Source organism: Cololabis saira, chromosome 1 (genome assembly GCF_033807715.1).
Source record: "Cololabis saira isolate AMF1-May2022 chromosome 1, fColSai1.1, whole genome shotgun sequence".
Taxonomy (NCBI): domain Eukaryota; kingdom Metazoa; phylum Chordata; class Actinopteri; order Beloniformes; family Belonidae; genus Cololabis; species Cololabis saira.
The window spans coordinates 51870571-51887653 of record NC_084587.1 but is presented as its reverse complement, the minus strand read 5'-3'; the positions used below and the strand labels follow the sequence as shown (position 1 = coordinate 51887653).

Here is a 17083-nt window from a genome sequence, read left to right as displayed (position 1 = left end):
AGGAGGAAGAGGAGGAAAAAGAGAAAGTAGATGATGAAGAGGAAGCAGTGTAGACAGAGGAGTCGCTGTCTGTGGCGTCAGGGCCCTCGATGGAAGTTGCCGAGGGCGGGGACGGCTCAATGACTCGCTGCAAAGCGCACGACTGTTGCAAAGTGAGGACAAAGATAAAGGAGGGGAAATAGGGGGCAAAACCATAGAGGTGGAACTGTTAGAATGGACAAGTTTCTGTTATTTGTGTTAAAAAAATAATGTTAAGGTATCGTCCATGACGGCTGATTTGGCATTCTGGGGACAAAAAGAACCGTTGGTCTTTGCTCACCTCATTTCAAAGACTATTTCACTACAAACTCTCAGGTCCAAACTTATGCAACCCGTCGAGCGTTAGATCTGCATCCTCCAAAATGTGTTACAGCCAGGGATAAATATGCAATACGGTACAGGGGTGTCAAACTATGGAATACATATTCCCATTTAGCAAAAAACTGCTTCTCTGTACAAGGTTTTAAAGGATGTCTGAAACACCACTTCATTTTTGTTTTGTAAATGGAACTGCTCTGGCGTAAGTAATGGATGTACTGACACATTTTATCGTCTTGTGTAATCTCCTTGAAATTATTTTTTGTTTGTGTTTATTTGGTTCGTTATTTAGTCGTTTGTTTCTTAATTATGAAATTGTACTCTTTATCGTTATTCATATATCCGATCATTTTTCTTTTGTGTAAATTCTGTGTAATTTTTATTTATTTCTATAATTTATAGATTTCTAATTGCTCGTTTGTATATTTTGTTTTTATAAGTATGATATTAAATTGTATGTTAACTATAGGTGGAGGCACCTGATAAGTTCTTTGAGTTTCCGCCTCTTCCTGCACTTTAATTTGTAAAGTTGTTACTTTTATTTGTGTAATTTTTAACTGTGCAAATAAATAAATCTAAAAATCTAAATCTAAAAAAAAAGAACCATTGGGTATTGAGGCTTAACTATGCATAAAAAAAGAACATGACATTCACAAACTTTCACCCCTGCAAGGCGCCAAGCCTCGGCTCAAAATGACCCAATATAAATATAGTTTTATGACCTCAACATGAGCAATCCAGACATGGCCACCTATGGTACCGTTGGGGAAAATTCCTGTGTTGTCTTGTTGTATACAGGTGTATTGCGTACGGCCTGCGTCGCCGCGTAACCTAGGCCGTAGGCTCTGCGTTGGTGTAACGCGGAACCATAAATCAGCCTTTATTCTGGCGAGATCTTCGCAACAACGGGCAAGCGAGTGATTATGTACATTCACTGAGTGAATATTATGAAAGTAAAATATATATTTCTCGCTAGAAATGTAATCAAAACGCATTTTTATGCAGAAAGTAACTCAAAATATTGATTTTATTCACTAAAAAATAAGAAATGTCCGCCATGTTTTTTTTTTTTCTAATTCAGTCTGCAAATGATGTATGACGTAAAGCATTCTGGGAAATTTGTTTCTGGCCCTCGGTCGGCGAGTCAGCATCTGAAATCCCTCGCTGTGAAGGGCCAGATTGATGCCCACTCGCCCTCGTTTTCCGCACTCCCCCTAGATGAAAAGAGGAATTGGGACACCACTACCCTCATGGGAACGCGCAAAATTTAGGGGTAGTGCTGAAAAGTAGGGGTAGTGGGGGATTGGGGCTGGGCCTACATCTGTCCTAATCTAGGGAAGCCTCTTGTACTGTGCATTACATGCAATATCATACTTCATATCCAGAAGATGAAGATGCCTGAAGCTGAAACTGACACTAACCAGTTCTGCTACGTCTGACGGCGTCACCGCCGAGTCTGGTCCCTCCGTCGTGGTCTGAGAAGAGTCGCTGGGGGGCAGCGAGCGGTCGGTAGTCCCGAGCAGCGTGCTGCCTTCTCCTTCAGGAGCGGGGGTTTCTGATGGGGCATCCTCAGCTGTCTCCGTGGTAACGTTGGCCCCGCCACTGGAGCTCGGACTCAGCATCTCCTCGTCATTGTCATTGGGCGATTCTGGGGTGCCAGACGTAGACGTCCCCCCTCCCCCGCCCTGCTCTGAGGAGGCACTGAGGTCCACGGAGTCCCCGGGTTGCAGAGTGTGTTGGGAGGAGCGTGGCTGTTCAGTGATGATGTCCACCTGGGAGGCAGAGGAACCATCTGCACAAACAACAGATTCAAGATTCAAAACAACTTTATTAATCCCTTGAAGGGCAATTTGATTTGGCAGCTCGCGCCCAAACACACACATAACACATTCAATAGAACACAGAGAGAAAGTTGGCAGCTGTGTGCAAAAATCTGCAATTTGTTGCATTAAAAAAGTGCTGATACCAATAAATTAATTAAAAAACTATACAAAGTCAAACACTGTATACACATTCCTAGAAGGTACAAGGTACCTAAATACACATTCCAAACAAATTCATAAGGATGAATTTAAATTTAATAGCCGAACAGCAGAGGGGATAAAAGACTTGGAAAAGCGATTACAGTCTTTCTGACACTCAGTGGGCGTAACCCGCTGTGACGTCATGCGCATTCCCTCTATAAAGATGTTCACAAATCATAGTTATATGGTATTTCCCTGCTAGTTCCCACCTGTGAAGGCTCCAGCAGCGACCTCTGCTCTCTCAGTGTCATCTTCCAACCCATCCTCCTCCCCAGAAATAATTTTACCTGAAAGACACACATTTATTCTTAACTGCAGGCATCAATCAGCATTAACACCAACCTTTATGATGGATACAACAGTTACATACATACAAGGTTTATTATATAAAAAGATAAGTTAAGCATATCAAGAGTGAAGGTATATCCAGAGGCGTAGGTGATGGTGTAGCTGCTTATGCCCTGGTGAAACAGAGCGGTCCAGCAGAGCAGAAGATAAATAGACAATTCACCTCTCTGTTTCCTGAGGAGGAGTGGACTGCAGGAAGACCCTCCCCCTGCTGGAAATGGCAGGGAAAAGACGAAACGAAACAGGAGGTAAGAAGGAGAAAAGCAGCAAAGCCTTAAGACTTGCAGGGAAAAAAAGAAAAGGGATACCCAACTTCTATTAAAGTTGTTCAAAAGATATATTATTTTTTGGCTATAACAAATTAGTTAAGGAGCAAAGAAAAGGCCACAAACAGGCAAGTGTTGAAGTTAATAGTATAGAAGCATCAGTATGAATATGACCAATGTGAATGAAGACATTAGAGGCCAACAGAAATAAAATAGGCAAAATATTAAGCGACTATATAAATATTGCATAGTACATATTACAAAAGGCCACAAGATGGACAATCTTATTCACATATACAGGACTGTCTCAGAAAATTAGAATATTGTGATTTTCTGTAATGCAATTACAAAAACAAAAATGTCATACATTCTGGATTCATTACAAATCAACTGAAATATTGCAAGCCATCTATTATTTTAATATTGCCGATCATGGCTTACAGCTTAAGAAAACTCAAATATCCTATCTCAAAAAATTAGAATATTCTGGGAATCTTAATCTTAAACTGTAAGCCATAATCAGCAATATTAAAATAATAAAAGGCTTGCAATATTTCAGTTGATTTGTAATGAATCCAGAATGTATGACATTTGTTTTTTTAATTGCATTACAGAAAATAAAGAACTTTATCACAATATTCTAATTTTCTGAGACAGTCCTGTATATAAATATTGCATAGTACATATTACAAAAGGCCACAAGACGGACTACCTTATTCACATATAGAAATTATATAGTCATTTATTGAAGACATTACCGATGAGCTCCAGGATGCTGCCAGAACGTGCACGGCTCTCGGCGTCCTGGCGGAACACGGTGGAGTGTGGAATGCTGTTGGCTGTAATGAGCATGTGCAGCAGCTCTGGAGGAGGAGTCCTGAACATCTGCTGCAGGAGCTCCAGAGCAGCAGTGACCACGTTATGATCCCAGTGCTGGGTGTACTGCAGGGTCAGCTCATACACCTGCAGAAAACACACACAGAAAGGGAGGATAAGGGTGAGCAACCAGAGGTGTCTTCAGTATTCACATTCATTACTCAGGTAGAAGTATAGATACTAGAGTTTAAAAATACTCCTGTAGAAGTTGAAGTATCAACTCAAGTTTTTTACTCAAGTAAAAGTATAAAAGTACTGGTTTCAAAACTACTTAAAGTATAAAAGTAAAAGTAATGTAAGGGGGAAAAAAGCCATTGAAAATGAATGCATCTTAGTATAATGTAAATATATTAAAGCCATATATGTGTACTATTGAGCATTAACATGTGTTTCAGAGAGCAGGAGATATGATGACTAGTTGCCTATAAGTATTGTAATGGTGCAAAAAGTCAAACTTCAGAGGCATGTTATCATTTATCCTAACCTTTATTGGAATGTACATCCAAGTTTAGTTGCAGGAATCTGAGGGAACGGATGTAAGAACAAAACTGGACAAGAACATCTGAAACAACCACAACCAAATTCACTCTATCCGGATGGAGCAATTTAACTGGATAGTTTTTATTTAAAGGCCGAAATGAAATAGAGTAACAAGGCTGTTTTTAAAATGTAAGGAGTAAAAAGTACAGATAATTGCGTAAAAATGTAAGGAGTAAAAGTAAAAAGTCGTCTGAAAAATAATTACTCCAGTGAAGTAAAGATAACCAAAATGTCTACTTAAGTAAGGTAATGAAGTATTTGTACTTTGTTACTTGACACCTCTGTGAGCAACACACACATGCCCGTTCTCTTTCTCCGACACACACACATCTACCTGAAGCAATTGTTCAGGTGTTGGCTGGACATCAGCCTCCTTCCTCATGACTCCAAAGCTCCCTTTGAGGCTGGTGGTGTTGACCTGCTGTTGCAGCAGGGGCATCAGGTAGCGGAGACTCAACAGCACCCCCAGGATGAGGTGACTGGCATGTTCCTCGTCTACTGGAAACAACAGACCTGAAGGACAAGGAGAGGACAGAGTTTGTGGACTTCCTTATTTAAATGGACTGCGTTTGTCCAGCAGCTAAACTAGTTCAATAGAGGGAATGTGCATGACGTCACAGATGCGACTTCACAGCGGGTTATTCCCATTAGTGTGTCAGAAAGACTGAGTGTCAGAAAGACTGAGTGTCAGAAAGACTGAGTGGCAGCGTAAACTTTCAGTTTGAGCAACTGGAAAACATCTAAAATGGGAAAGAGCTGTTGTGCGATCGACTGTACTCATAGATTTAGCAAGAAATCAGAGTTATCGTTTTACAGACTGCTGAAAAATAAGCTTAACAGAGACAAATGGATCACTGCAATTCACAGAAACAACTGGAAACAACCGAAACGTGGATTTGTGGTTCCCATTTTGTATCAGGTAATGTTGGATTTTTGGGTAGCTAACGCTAAACAGTCAAATCATAAAGTTCGGTGTCCTCATCACTTTAATTTCTACAACAAATCCTGCCTTGAAGTCGGACCAAGCGTCAAGACTTTTGTAAGCCTTCAAGCTTTGCTTCGTGTATTTCCCCGGCGTAGAAATTAAGTACATATAAACATCAGGAAACTGGATTTGTGGCCAAATATTAATGTCCATGGACCACTGGTTCTTGGTAACTGTACCAAATATTAATGTCCATGGACCACTGGTTCTTGGTAACTGTACCAAATATTAATGTCCATGGACCACTGGTTCTTGGTAACTGTACCAAATATTAATGTCCATGGACCACTGGTTCTTGGGGTAACTGTACGGGTCACTGTCAAGTCCAACTGCCTTTAATTTAAGCCGATAATTAGCTGTTATTCCGTCTTCTCCACTAATTGCAGCTGTTTTTGCCACTCAGTGCGAGTAAGGGGGGATCCAGTGGGAAAGTGACGTCAATGCATACCTTCTATAACAAATTAAATAGCTTTGTTGAAAATAATTTACTGGGAAGTTTTAAGAGGGACAAAACAGGGAAGTGACATGTCAAACATCTGTGTGTGAGTGTCCTTATTGACCTACCCAGCAGCACATTGAGAAGCCATGTGAAGAAGTAGCTGGTGCGTCTGGAGTGTTGGCACACGGCGACAACGGAGCTGGCTGCCGTCCGTCTGATCGTGGGGGAGCAAGACTTCAGGTTGGCGATAAAGGACTTAAGCAGCACCTGGAGGAAGGAAAAAAAAAAAAAAAGGGCAGAACTCCAATGACCCCTGAATCCAGTGAAACCAGATGTGTACAAATGTGTCCTGCACAGAGCAACTATAAACGAAACATGTTCTGGGATTCAGAGGGCATTACCTTGACCTCTCCATCATTAGCAAAGTGTCCCAAGGCTGCCATCATCTTAGGCATTGCTGCAGCCAGCGTCTCCTGCACCGACTCCTCCTGCCGCTTCGCTATTCTGGTGAGGCATGGTAGGAGGTTGACCAGGTACGGTCTGCACCACAAGAGAGGCCGGGAAAAGAGACAGTTATGACACACTTGACAGAGACCCGTACAGTTACCAAGAACCAGTGGTCCATGGACATTAATATTTGACCACCAATCCAGTTTCCTGATATTTATATGTACTTAATTTCTACACCAGGGAAATACACGAAGCAAAGCTTGAAGGCAGATAAAAGTCTTGACGCTTGGTCCGACTTCAAGGCAGGATTTGTTGTAGAAATTAAAGTGATGAGGACACCGAACTTTATGATTTGACCGTTTAACGTTAGCTACCCAAAAATCCAACATTACCTGATACAAAATGGGAACCGCAAATCCACGTTTCGGTGCCTGGAATCCAGTTGTTTCTGTGAATTGCAGTGATCCATTTGTCTCTCTTAAGCTTATTTTTCGGCAGTCTGTAAAACGATACGTCTTTCTGACACTCAGTCTTTCTGACACTCAGTCTTTCTGACACTCAGTCTTTCTGACACTCAGTCTTTCTGACACTCAGTCTTTCTGACACTCAGTCTTTCTGACACTCAGTCTTTCTGACACTCAGTCTTTCTGACACTCAGTCTTTCTGACACTCAGTCTTTCTGACACTCAGTCTTTCTGACACTCAGTCTTTCTGACACTCAGTCTTTCTGACACTCAGTCTTTCTGACACTCAGTCTTTCTGACACTCAGTCTTTCTGACACTCAGTCTTTCTGACACTCAGTCTTTCTGACACTCAGTGGGCGTAACCCGCTGTGAAGTTGCATCTGTGACGTCATGCACATTCCCTCTATTGCGACGGGGCTAAACATGTACTGTACAGTGTCCACATACGCCCAACTTTTTTTTTTTTTAATTCCAGGAGGGAAGACGGTTTTGTCATACTAATGTCAGATTGTAAATGATCTGCACTTGTACAGCACTGACCTTTATCCTTGTCATCCCTCACAAACGTATTCACACTACAGCACTTTTATTGTGTATTCACTGTAAATTCAGCACACTTTGATTTTTACATTGTACATCAAGGTCACTGTGGCAGGGTTTGGGTCAATAACTTGCAGTTGGAAAACAACTGCATCATATTTACAAACATATCTACAGATTATATGAATCATTTCTTAGCACATACATTGAGCAATTAAATGTTTCAAATGACATCTTTTAAACTTGCACGAATCAATGTGACTTCAACAATGTCTGTGTCATCCCTAGGATGACAACAGTTACCAGCAGTACTGGAGTTGAGGGGGGATGGCATCCCCCCTGAAATAAAAACAGTCCAAATCATCCCCCCTGTAAAACTGCCATCCCCCCTTTCCATCCCTTATGTCATTTCATCAATGAATGTGGTTTTACTGCTATTTCAACATTTAGTCATCACCAGAAAAATAATTTATTTGACAATTTTCACCTGTTTCAAGTAAATTTTCACTTGAAATAAGTAGAAAAATCTGCCAGTGGGACAAGATTTATCTTCTTATTACAAGCAAAAAAATATTGTTCCACTGGCAGATTTTTCTACTTATTTCAAGTGAAAATCTACTTAAAACAGGTGAAAATTGTTGTTTTAAGTGTAATAAGATTTTTTTACTAAAATGAGACATTTAAACTAGAAATAGGACAAATATTCTTATTTTGAGTTTTTGCAGTGATCCATTTTACTTATCCTGTGAAGGACAGAGGCATATTGATAAGTTCAGAAAAATGTCCCCCATATGATAAAATCCACCATCCCCCCTGATTTTTTTTTACAACTCGAGTACTGGTTACCAGGCAGCACAGTAAACGGAGTAATTATCTGACTTTTTGTGTATACCTGCATTTCTGCGGTCGGATGAGGTGGGCAAGCTCAGCAAACCTCCACAAAGCTGCCCTGAGACTCCGAGAGGCGCCATTCTGTTGTCACAGACAAGTCTCTTTTTAACATCACCACCGGTAAAAATCACAAAATCTTCCAAGAAAAAAAAAAAACATTTGAAATATAACTTTCAATGTACAAAAACAATGTACAATTATTATACGTGGAGGAGTGCTGTTGTAGAGGAATATAAAAAAAGAAAAAACAGCTCAAACTATAAACCCCTCTCGGTACTACCTTTTTTATTTCTTTGTACAGTTCCAGCTGCAGTCTAGGCAAGTTTGATTCCATCAGTGCCTAAAAAATAAAGTCAAGATATCACCATGAGAAACATAAATGAGTCAGAGTTGTGATGTATACAGGTGTGCATATTTTATACAAACTACTAATCTATTCTCATTGTTACAACTAATGATGTATGTTTTTCTATATTAAACTTAGCACAAACAGTAAGAAAATGTGTTTAGTAGATTATTTTATTACCGCTGGAAAGCCTGTTTCTTCCCTTTTTAATGGAGCCGCATTTGTAAGGAACATGTATGAGCAGCATAACAGAGTATGTGGGTTGCATACATGAAAGATTTAACAAGTTCTTCCTTAGATTATGATACAGAAAAACAAGTTAATGCATTTGTATCTTCTAGACTAGATTACTGTAACGTGTTATTAGCAGGATGTACAAGCAATTCTCTGAATATCCTCCCGCTGATCCAAAATGCAGCAACGCGAGTGCTGACAGGAATCAGCAGGAGAGACCACGTCTCTCCAGTGTTACCGTCGCTCCATTGGTTACCCGTAAAATTCAGAATCCAATTTAAAATTTTATTACTTGCCCAAAACAGCTTAGCTCCACATTATTTGCAAGACCTGATAGTGCCTTATGTTCCTGGCAGAGCTCTCCGTTCTCGGAGTGCAGGTTTACTCGTAGTTCCTATAGTATCCAAATCTAGATTTGGAGGACGGGCGTTCTGCTATCAGGAACCGTTACTATGGAACCAACTTCCAATCTGGGTTAAGGAGGCTGACACCACCTCCACCTTTTAAAACCAAACTGAAAACCTTTTTAGTAAAGCCTATAGTTAGTGTTTAGTAAACCTCTAGTTAGTGTTAGTAAACCTCTAGTTAGTGTTTAGTAAAACTCTAGTTAGTGTTTAGTAAAACTCTAGTTAGTGTCAGTAAACCTCTAGTTAGTGTTAGTAAACCTCTAGTTAGTGTTTAGTAAAACTCTAGTTAGTGTTTAGTAAACTTCTAGTTAGTGTTAGTAAACCTCTAGTTAGTGTCAGTAAACCTCTAGTTAGTGTTAGTAAACCTCTAGTTAGTGTTTAGTAAACCTCTAGTTAGTGTCAGTAAACCTCTAGTTAGTGTTTAGTAAACCTCTAGTTAGTGTTTAGTAAACCTCTAGTTAGTGTTTAGTAAACCTCTAGTTAGTGTTTAGTAAACCTCTAGTTAATGTTAGTAAACCTCTAGTTAGTGTAAACTCTAGTGTGTTAGAGTCAGTAGTCATAGCTGCAGCTATAGAATAAGGCTATAATAGTTAGTCTCAAACAGCTTGGTGGTAGATATGCTGCTATAGGCCTCTGCTGCAGGGGGGCACCGACATGATCCACTGAGTGGTGAACATCACCCCTCCTTCTCTTTCCTTTATCTCATAGCCATCATTGTTCTCCATTGTTTTTGTAGTTTGTTGTGCTGGTCTGCCCCCCCCCCCCTATTTTTCTCTTTTGTGCACGTTTGCAGGCCAGAGCTTAAGGAGCTCGGGCCTGCAGCTGGCCTCCATAGGAGGGTCCCCCCTTATGATCCAGGTCCTGGTCCAGGTTTCTTTCCTCCTAAAAGGGGACGTTTTCTTGCCACTGTTTTGCTTAAGGTTTTTCTCCCACTGGGGGAGTTTTTACCTGCCATTGTTTATGTAATAATTGCTCAGGGATCATGTTCTGGGTCTCTGGAAAGATCCTAGAGACCACTTCTGTTGTAATAGACGCTATACAAATAAAATTGAATTATATCATTTGCCACAAATGTTCCCTACTTTTTGTGCTAAGTTTATTATTGGAGAATGTAAACCTATGAATGTGAAAACACAGAATAAACTTGATCGCTACTGTTATTTCATTATGTTGCGTGTTCGGTGTGCAATCTAAAAACAACGTGGTTTTGTTTCAGTGTTCTTTGATTTAGTACTGGTACCTTGAGAGTTATAGTGCTGAACTTAATATGGTTTATCAATGCAATACTCAAGCTATGCTGCTGTGTCTTGGTTATTGTTCCACACACAGAGAAAAAAACTAAAACAGTTTAAATTGATGTGGGCATGAGGAATCACCAGGAGGAATAAGTGCAAGTTGGTGGCAGCAATACTCATAATTATGGCAGGATTGGGACACTTTATATTTGGTTTTACTGATAGTAATTACTTTGTTAAATTCCAAGACAGCATTTGCCTAAACTGACCAAATTACTGAATCCTGTTTTGAGTGCTACATATGTCAGACTGGTCATCACAACTAACATTTAGCCTCAGTTTTTGTGTGAAAGCGAATTTTAACAACCAACCAAAAAATAAAATTCAGTTTACTTGCTGTTCCCCAACAGTCATTTTTATTATTCTTGTATAAACATAATTTAAACTTGGTCATTCATGTTAGAGTCAGTGTGAGTGATGATTGACTGGGCAATTTGTGGCACTAATCATGTCGCCACCTGACGAACCAAACAAAAATATTGGACGGTTCAGCATTAAATTTAAGAAGTTGTGTGATGTTGCTCACTTTAATAATTTTGTTCAGGCACTCATCAGCAACCATCCGGACATCTGACTCGCTGTCATCACTGCAGAGAAGGAACATCTCCATGGCGATGCCAAGCAATTTCTGGAACTCTGGAGATGTTCTATTTTGAAGATAGACATAAGAGGTCAGACAAATGACAAAAAAAAAAATCTATATATTAAACTTGTCCACGTTTATTTTTAACATGTTTTACCATGAAACACCTACAGCGTCCTTTTTCGATATTTTTTAATAAATGTCAAGAATTGATTTGCATACAAGTGAGTTCAGGAAGCCGCAACAATCTCACAATCAACCACATGATCTGAACATAAAGCTGAAAATAAAAATAAGGTAAGAGTCCAGGACTAAGACTGGACCATCAGCTGGTTTAGGTACCAAGAGGATCTTCTGGATCTCTGCCCTGAACTGGACCAGCTGCTCCGGTTCAGACCAACATGATGCATCAGCTGGAGCTGCTACAGGTCCGACATCTCTGTCACCATGACGACCATATGGGACGAGTACTGGAGATAAAAGCCAGATCCTAAACATCCCATAACTGTGTCTGAACAGACAAACTTTAAAAGACAATTTGAGGCAAAGGGCCGGTTCTTTTAAAATAAAACTAACATGTCACTGAAAGGTTGGTTGGTACGAACTGATGTGATTCAGCAATGAATGAATAAAGTTTTAATTGAATGTTTAGGCAACTTTCAGAGTCTGATATGGAGTCAGTTGTAGGAGCTGCAGGTCCAGAAAGTGTTTCTCCAGTGATGGACCGGGACTAAGACCCGTCTCTCCTCCCGGGATCTAGACCCGTCTCTCCTCCTGTGGCTGCATAACTCCGAGTTACTTTGCTCCTTACTTCTCACATTTTCAATTCGATAATCACGCTGGAACAACTTGTCTTTATTTCTGCAGCAGAGGAATCAGATCGTGATGCTTCATGGATTAAATATAAGTTCATGCTGTTCACATCATTATACTTATAAGAGAGGTGATCGTGGACACGTACCAGGCAAGACGCAAGACTCAAAACACACGTATATCAGGCTTAATCTGGTAGAATGTAAATCACGTGATAGCAAATGGGAACGAGGAATCGTTGTTCGTCCAATCAACTTAAGTTATGGTCTCGATTCTTAAAATTCAAACAAGAAAAAAAAAAGGAGTCTAATGATGCACTAATGCTGAATATAAACAATTGCCAAACCTGTACAAACATAATAAAGCCACAACTATTCAAGGAAGGCAACAGAAAACAAGGCACAATGATACTCATAATGCAATGTGGTCAACACAACTACTCTGTTTCTTTGTTTTTTTGTTTTTTTTACAGGGGGACAATCAATTGCAGCCTGCCCCCGGCCCAAGGTGAAAAAGGATGTCCAGCACACTTTTGTGTTGCATGCTGGTACTTGCATTTTAATTTGGTATACAGGTATCCTATGAAAACAAGCCAAATACATCATGCTAAATACTGGCTAATGGAGAAATTGGCTCCCATACAATCCCTAATCTGAATGCAACAACAACAAAAAACAACAAACTTTATTTATATAGCACTTTTCATGCATATATAAAAATGCAACACAAAGTGCTTTACATAAAACATTAAACAAACATAAAACTTATTATTATTATTATACTCCTGGGGTCTGTCTGTCTGTCTCTCTCACGACTAGAAGCCCTAAAAATGTAATCAAAACTCATTCTGGTTACATATTCAAGACCTACCTCAATGACTGAGCCACAATATTTTCACATATCGTCAAGCAGTGGGTCACCCTGTCCTTTTTTGTTGTAGCTTGCTCCTTTTTTCTGTGGAAAAATTGGGAAGTTAGTCAAAAAAAATGTAGATTTTTAAAGGCTTACATTTCCAAATCACGTACATGCTATCACATAATTACCAAACTACTTTTCATATTGTGAAGGGGCGGGAGTAACTAGTAGAATAGTAGTAATACTTTATTCTTTTAAACACCAAGGGATGAGGAAAAACAACTTCAGAGATTCATGACATTGTGCTATTATTATCAATAATCTGCAACACTTTCTCTGAACCTTCACGGTAGCCCTCAAACTTGTAACTATTTAGTTACCTTTTGTACATTACAATTTTGGGAATACTTACTAGTTTATAGGTCCCAAAATACAGTGCGATTAATAACAAAAGTATTAATTCCTTTTCACATGAGCTTGGACCATCTTGACAATCATTGAGCTCATCTTCTGCTAAACATCTGCAAAGCTTATCTGACGATAAGCTGTGTAGATGTTTCGCAGAAGATGAGCTCAATGATTGTCAAGATGGTCAACTACTCGATATATTAGATATATTTGGTGGGTGTAGTGTGTCTATACTTAAGGCTTCTTCCCCTGTTAACAGTCATGTTAACAGGGGAAGAAGCCTTAAGTATAATTTATGTTCAAAATCAACAATAAAACACTTCCTGACAGCATTCAGAAGCTCTATATATTTTTTTGTATAACACTGACGAATTACACTTGTACTTTGGGTTTGTGGGAATTGAAAGGACCAATAAACTAAACTAAGTATACAGGACTGTCTCAGAAAATTAGAATATTGTGATAAAGTTCTTTATTTCCTGTAATGCAATTAAAAAAATAAATGTCATACATTCTGGATTCATTACAAATCAACTGAAATATTGCAAGCCTTTTATTATTTTGATATTGCTGATCATGGCTTACATTTTAAGATTAAGATTCCCAGAATATTCTAATTTTTCTAAATTGAGATAGGATATTTGAGTTTTCTTAAGCTGTAAACCATGATGGCAATATTAAAATAATAAAAGGCTTGTAATATTTCAGTAGATTTGTAATGAATCCAGAATGTATGACATTTTTGTTTTTGTAATTGCATTACAGAAAATCACAATATTCAAATTTTCTGAGACAGTCCTGTACAGACACACTGCTCCCACCAAATATATCTAAAATGTTATTTACCCTAATGGTATTTATAAATCGCAAGCATAATTTGTATCCAGTACTCGAGTTGAGGGGGGATGGCAATTAAATAAAAACGGTCCAAATCATCCCCCCTGTAAAACTGCCATCCCCCCTTTCCATCCCTTATGTCATTTCATCAATTAATGTGGTTTTACTGCTATTTCAACATTTAGAGTCATCACCAGAAAAATAACTTATTTGACAATTTTTACCTGTTTCAAGTAGATTTTAACTTGAAATAAGTAGAAAAATCTGCCAGTGGGACAAGATTTATCTTCTCATTACAAGCAAAAAAATATTGTTCCACTGGCAGATTTTTCTACTTATTTCAAGTGAAAATCTACTTGAAACAGGTGAAAATTGTTGTTTTTTTCCAGTGATGAGTCTTGTTTTAAGTGTAATGAGATTTTTTTTACTAAAATGAGACATTTTAACTAGAAATAAGACAAATATTCTTGTTAAGATTTTGAGTGTTTGCAGTGATCCATTTTACTTATCCTGTGAAGGACAGAGTCATATTGATAAGTTCAGAAAAGTGTTTTTTATTGTTGTGTTTTGATGTATTTGATGTAAGCCCAGTGGATATTTAAAGCTTACAGAAGGCTGCATTTAACTGCTGCTATGTCATTCCTGCAGTATTTCTGCAGGTGTTTTGGTCAGTGCTATTATTTGTAATCTATTATATTATTTGTAATCAACACAAATTCTCTGTCCCCATATGATAAAATCCACCTGATTGTTTTTTACAACTCGAGTACTGAGTGTATCCCATTGAAATCCAAGCCCTGGTGATGTGCAGAGGCGTGAGCAGCACCGAGCCTGCTGCAGAACTCTTGCAGAACTCCTGCAGAACAGAACCACTCACTGTCTGTGAACGAGCTCCTCTGCCGTGGGCGGCCCCTGCTGCTGCTGGAAGTTCTTCAGAGACTCGAAGGCCTTCATCAGCTTCTCCATGGTGGCCATCTTAGCAGCTCTAGCAGCTCTAGCAGCTCAGCTGCTGCACCGGCCCGTGTTTACCTCGGGAGCTAACCGGCTAACCAGCACACAGGGGACCGGTCCAGCTGCGGAGAGGGACCGGAGGTGCTCCCACCCGCTACCGCCTGCTCTCCGCACTTGTCTTCTTACAGGATATCTCTTATTGTTTCACAGTGGTCATCGCATATGTACGAAATATTTGCTTAAATGTGTCATCTTTGAAGCTGCGCTGCGCTCCTCCAGGCTAATCTCACCAGGAAGTAGCGGGCGGGACGCTGACCAATCACACGGCGGAGGGGGCGGGGCGGTGCGGAGGAACTGACCAATCACACGGCGGAGGGGGCGGGGCGGGGCGGGGCGGCGAACAAGGTAGTGCCGAAAAACAATAAATACCCCCCCCCCCCTCACAAAAATAAGAAAAAATAGAAAAACATATTTTCTCATCTACAAAGCATATTTTACATAAACATTTCAAGTAACAAAATAACATATTTGAACCTTTTTTAAGATTTCAGTTATTTTATTGTCTGAAAAATGAAAAATCCTTGCTACCTGCCGAGAAATGCTACTTTGTGGTTCTGCGCACGCGCACAGTCGATTTTCAAAGTTTGATTGCCCTGCCAATCATTTCTTGCACGATGTAAAATGGATAGCCTAATATGGGATGTTGAGTATTTGATACATCAAAATACACTACCCATGACATGAATTGCATTACACTTTGTGAACATTATACGATAAAGAGAAATAAAAATAAATAAAAAATGTCTTTATTCGATATTCATTCAGTCATTGGCCTTCATTTAACCAGGCAGGTCATTAAGAACATTCTTTTTTACAATGACGGCCTGGCAAGAGACAAGGACCACTTGGGGGGAAAGGAAGTGGGCTAGAGAGTAAAACAGAAAAAAACAAAACACAAAAATTGTAGCTCTGCAAAGGTAGAAAACCATTAGGTAGCATTTTTGGCAAAGCAGCAAAAAATGGCAGAACACCGGCACAAATAGGACACTGGCGTGTGCCCTGTTGAGGCTGCATTTATTTTATGTTTTTTGCCTTTTTTTTTTTTAATTTAATTTGTTTGCTGTTTTTTTTTTTTTTATCAATCAATCGTAAACTACGGCGTAGGCTCTGCGTGGATTTAAAAGGTCCCGCGGCAGGCTGGTGGCTCCAGAGCCTGCACGGCATGGGCCGGGATGGAGAGAGGCGTCTCCATCCCGGCGAGGGCGGTGCGCTGCGGTGCTTTGCAGGCTCTGGAGCCATGGTGTAGGCTACGGCGTAGGGTACGGCGTAGGGTACGGCGTAGGGTACGGCGTAGGGTACGGCGTAGGGTACGGCGTAGGGTACGGCGTAGGGTACGGCGTAGGGTACGCGACGACGCGCACCATTCTGCGTTGGTGTAACGCGGAACCATAAATCAGCCTTCAGTGTGTGCTCTGTCTGCTGTTCTGAATTTCTCTGTTTCTCATTTTGCTGGGACGTCCGGTCCCTCCGCCGAGACACAACTTTTGTGGTATGCGTTCATTGTTGTGTCTAAAAATGATGCGCAGTGCCGACCCAATCAGAAATGGTACAGATATTCTGTGATATTTTTTTATATTTATAAAAAAAATAAAATTATAAAAAAATAAAGGATCCCCATAACTTTGATTGGGTGGGCAGGACGCACGTTTGGGTAGGCACAGCCCACCCCTGCCCCCCCCTAAAACCGGCCTCGAGATGGATGAGGAGAAAAAAAGAGAGAGGGACAGGAGAAATGCAGAAAGAGAGAAGGAGAGAGAGGATAGACAAAAGGAGTTGGCAACTATGATGGAATTAAAAGAGCAGCAGGAATTAAAAGAGCAGCAGGAACAGGAAGTCAGAGAGCAAAAGGAGAAACCGCAGTCCAAATATGAGACTGAGGCCAGAACAGAAGCTGAGGAGGGAAATCCTTTCTATCCCCTGATACAAACTGGGAAGCACGTTGTTGGTTTTGTTAAAAGCCTTGGTAGTTTGCTACCGTGGCGCAGATAGTGCAGCCGTCTCACAGCAAGAAGGTCCTGGGTTCGATTCCCGCCGGGGACGCTGTGGGCGCTGAAGTGCGTGTTAGTTCCCCCATGACTTCAGCGCCCAAACCCTGGGTGGGGTTGGTGAAAGG

The 17083-nt window shown here is 40.2% G+C and overlaps 1 protein-coding gene across 6 annotated transcripts in view; it reads right to left on the bottom strand.

Annotated features, from left to right (window-relative positions):
• htt (huntingtin) overlaps positions 1 to 15190 on the bottom strand; it is an 82437-nt gene extending 67247 nt beyond the window's left edge. For 4 of the 6 annotated variants that reach the window (XM_061725965.1, XM_061725991.1, XM_061725974.1 and 1 more), the window contains exons 1-12: positions 14837 to 15190; positions 12730 to 12813; positions 10990 to 11110; positions 8462 to 8521; positions 8183 to 8262; positions 6237 to 6375; positions 5961 to 6102; positions 4746 to 4924; positions 3754 to 3958; positions 2893 to 2940; positions 2591 to 2668; positions 1779 to 2149 (exon numbers count right to left, since the gene is read on the bottom strand). In XM_061725965.1, coding sequence (XP_061581949.1) covers positions 1779 to 2149; positions 2591 to 2668; positions 2893 to 2940; positions 3754 to 3958; positions 4746 to 4924; positions 5961 to 6102; positions 6237 to 6375; positions 8183 to 8262; positions 8462 to 8521; positions 10990 to 11110; positions 12730 to 12813; positions 14837 to 14934 — 1605 coding nt within the window. In that variant the 5' untranslated portion in view covers positions 14935 to 15190. The remainder of the gene's footprint in view (positions 1 to 1778; positions 2150 to 2590; positions 2669 to 2892; positions 2941 to 3753; positions 3959 to 4745; positions 4925 to 5960; positions 6103 to 6236; positions 6376 to 8182; positions 8263 to 8461; positions 8522 to 10989; positions 11111 to 12729; positions 12814 to 14836) is intronic. The other 2 variants (XM_061725982.1, XM_061726008.1) reach the window with 1 other exon arrangement.
• Between the last annotated feature and the right edge of the window lie 1893 nt (positions 15191 to 17083).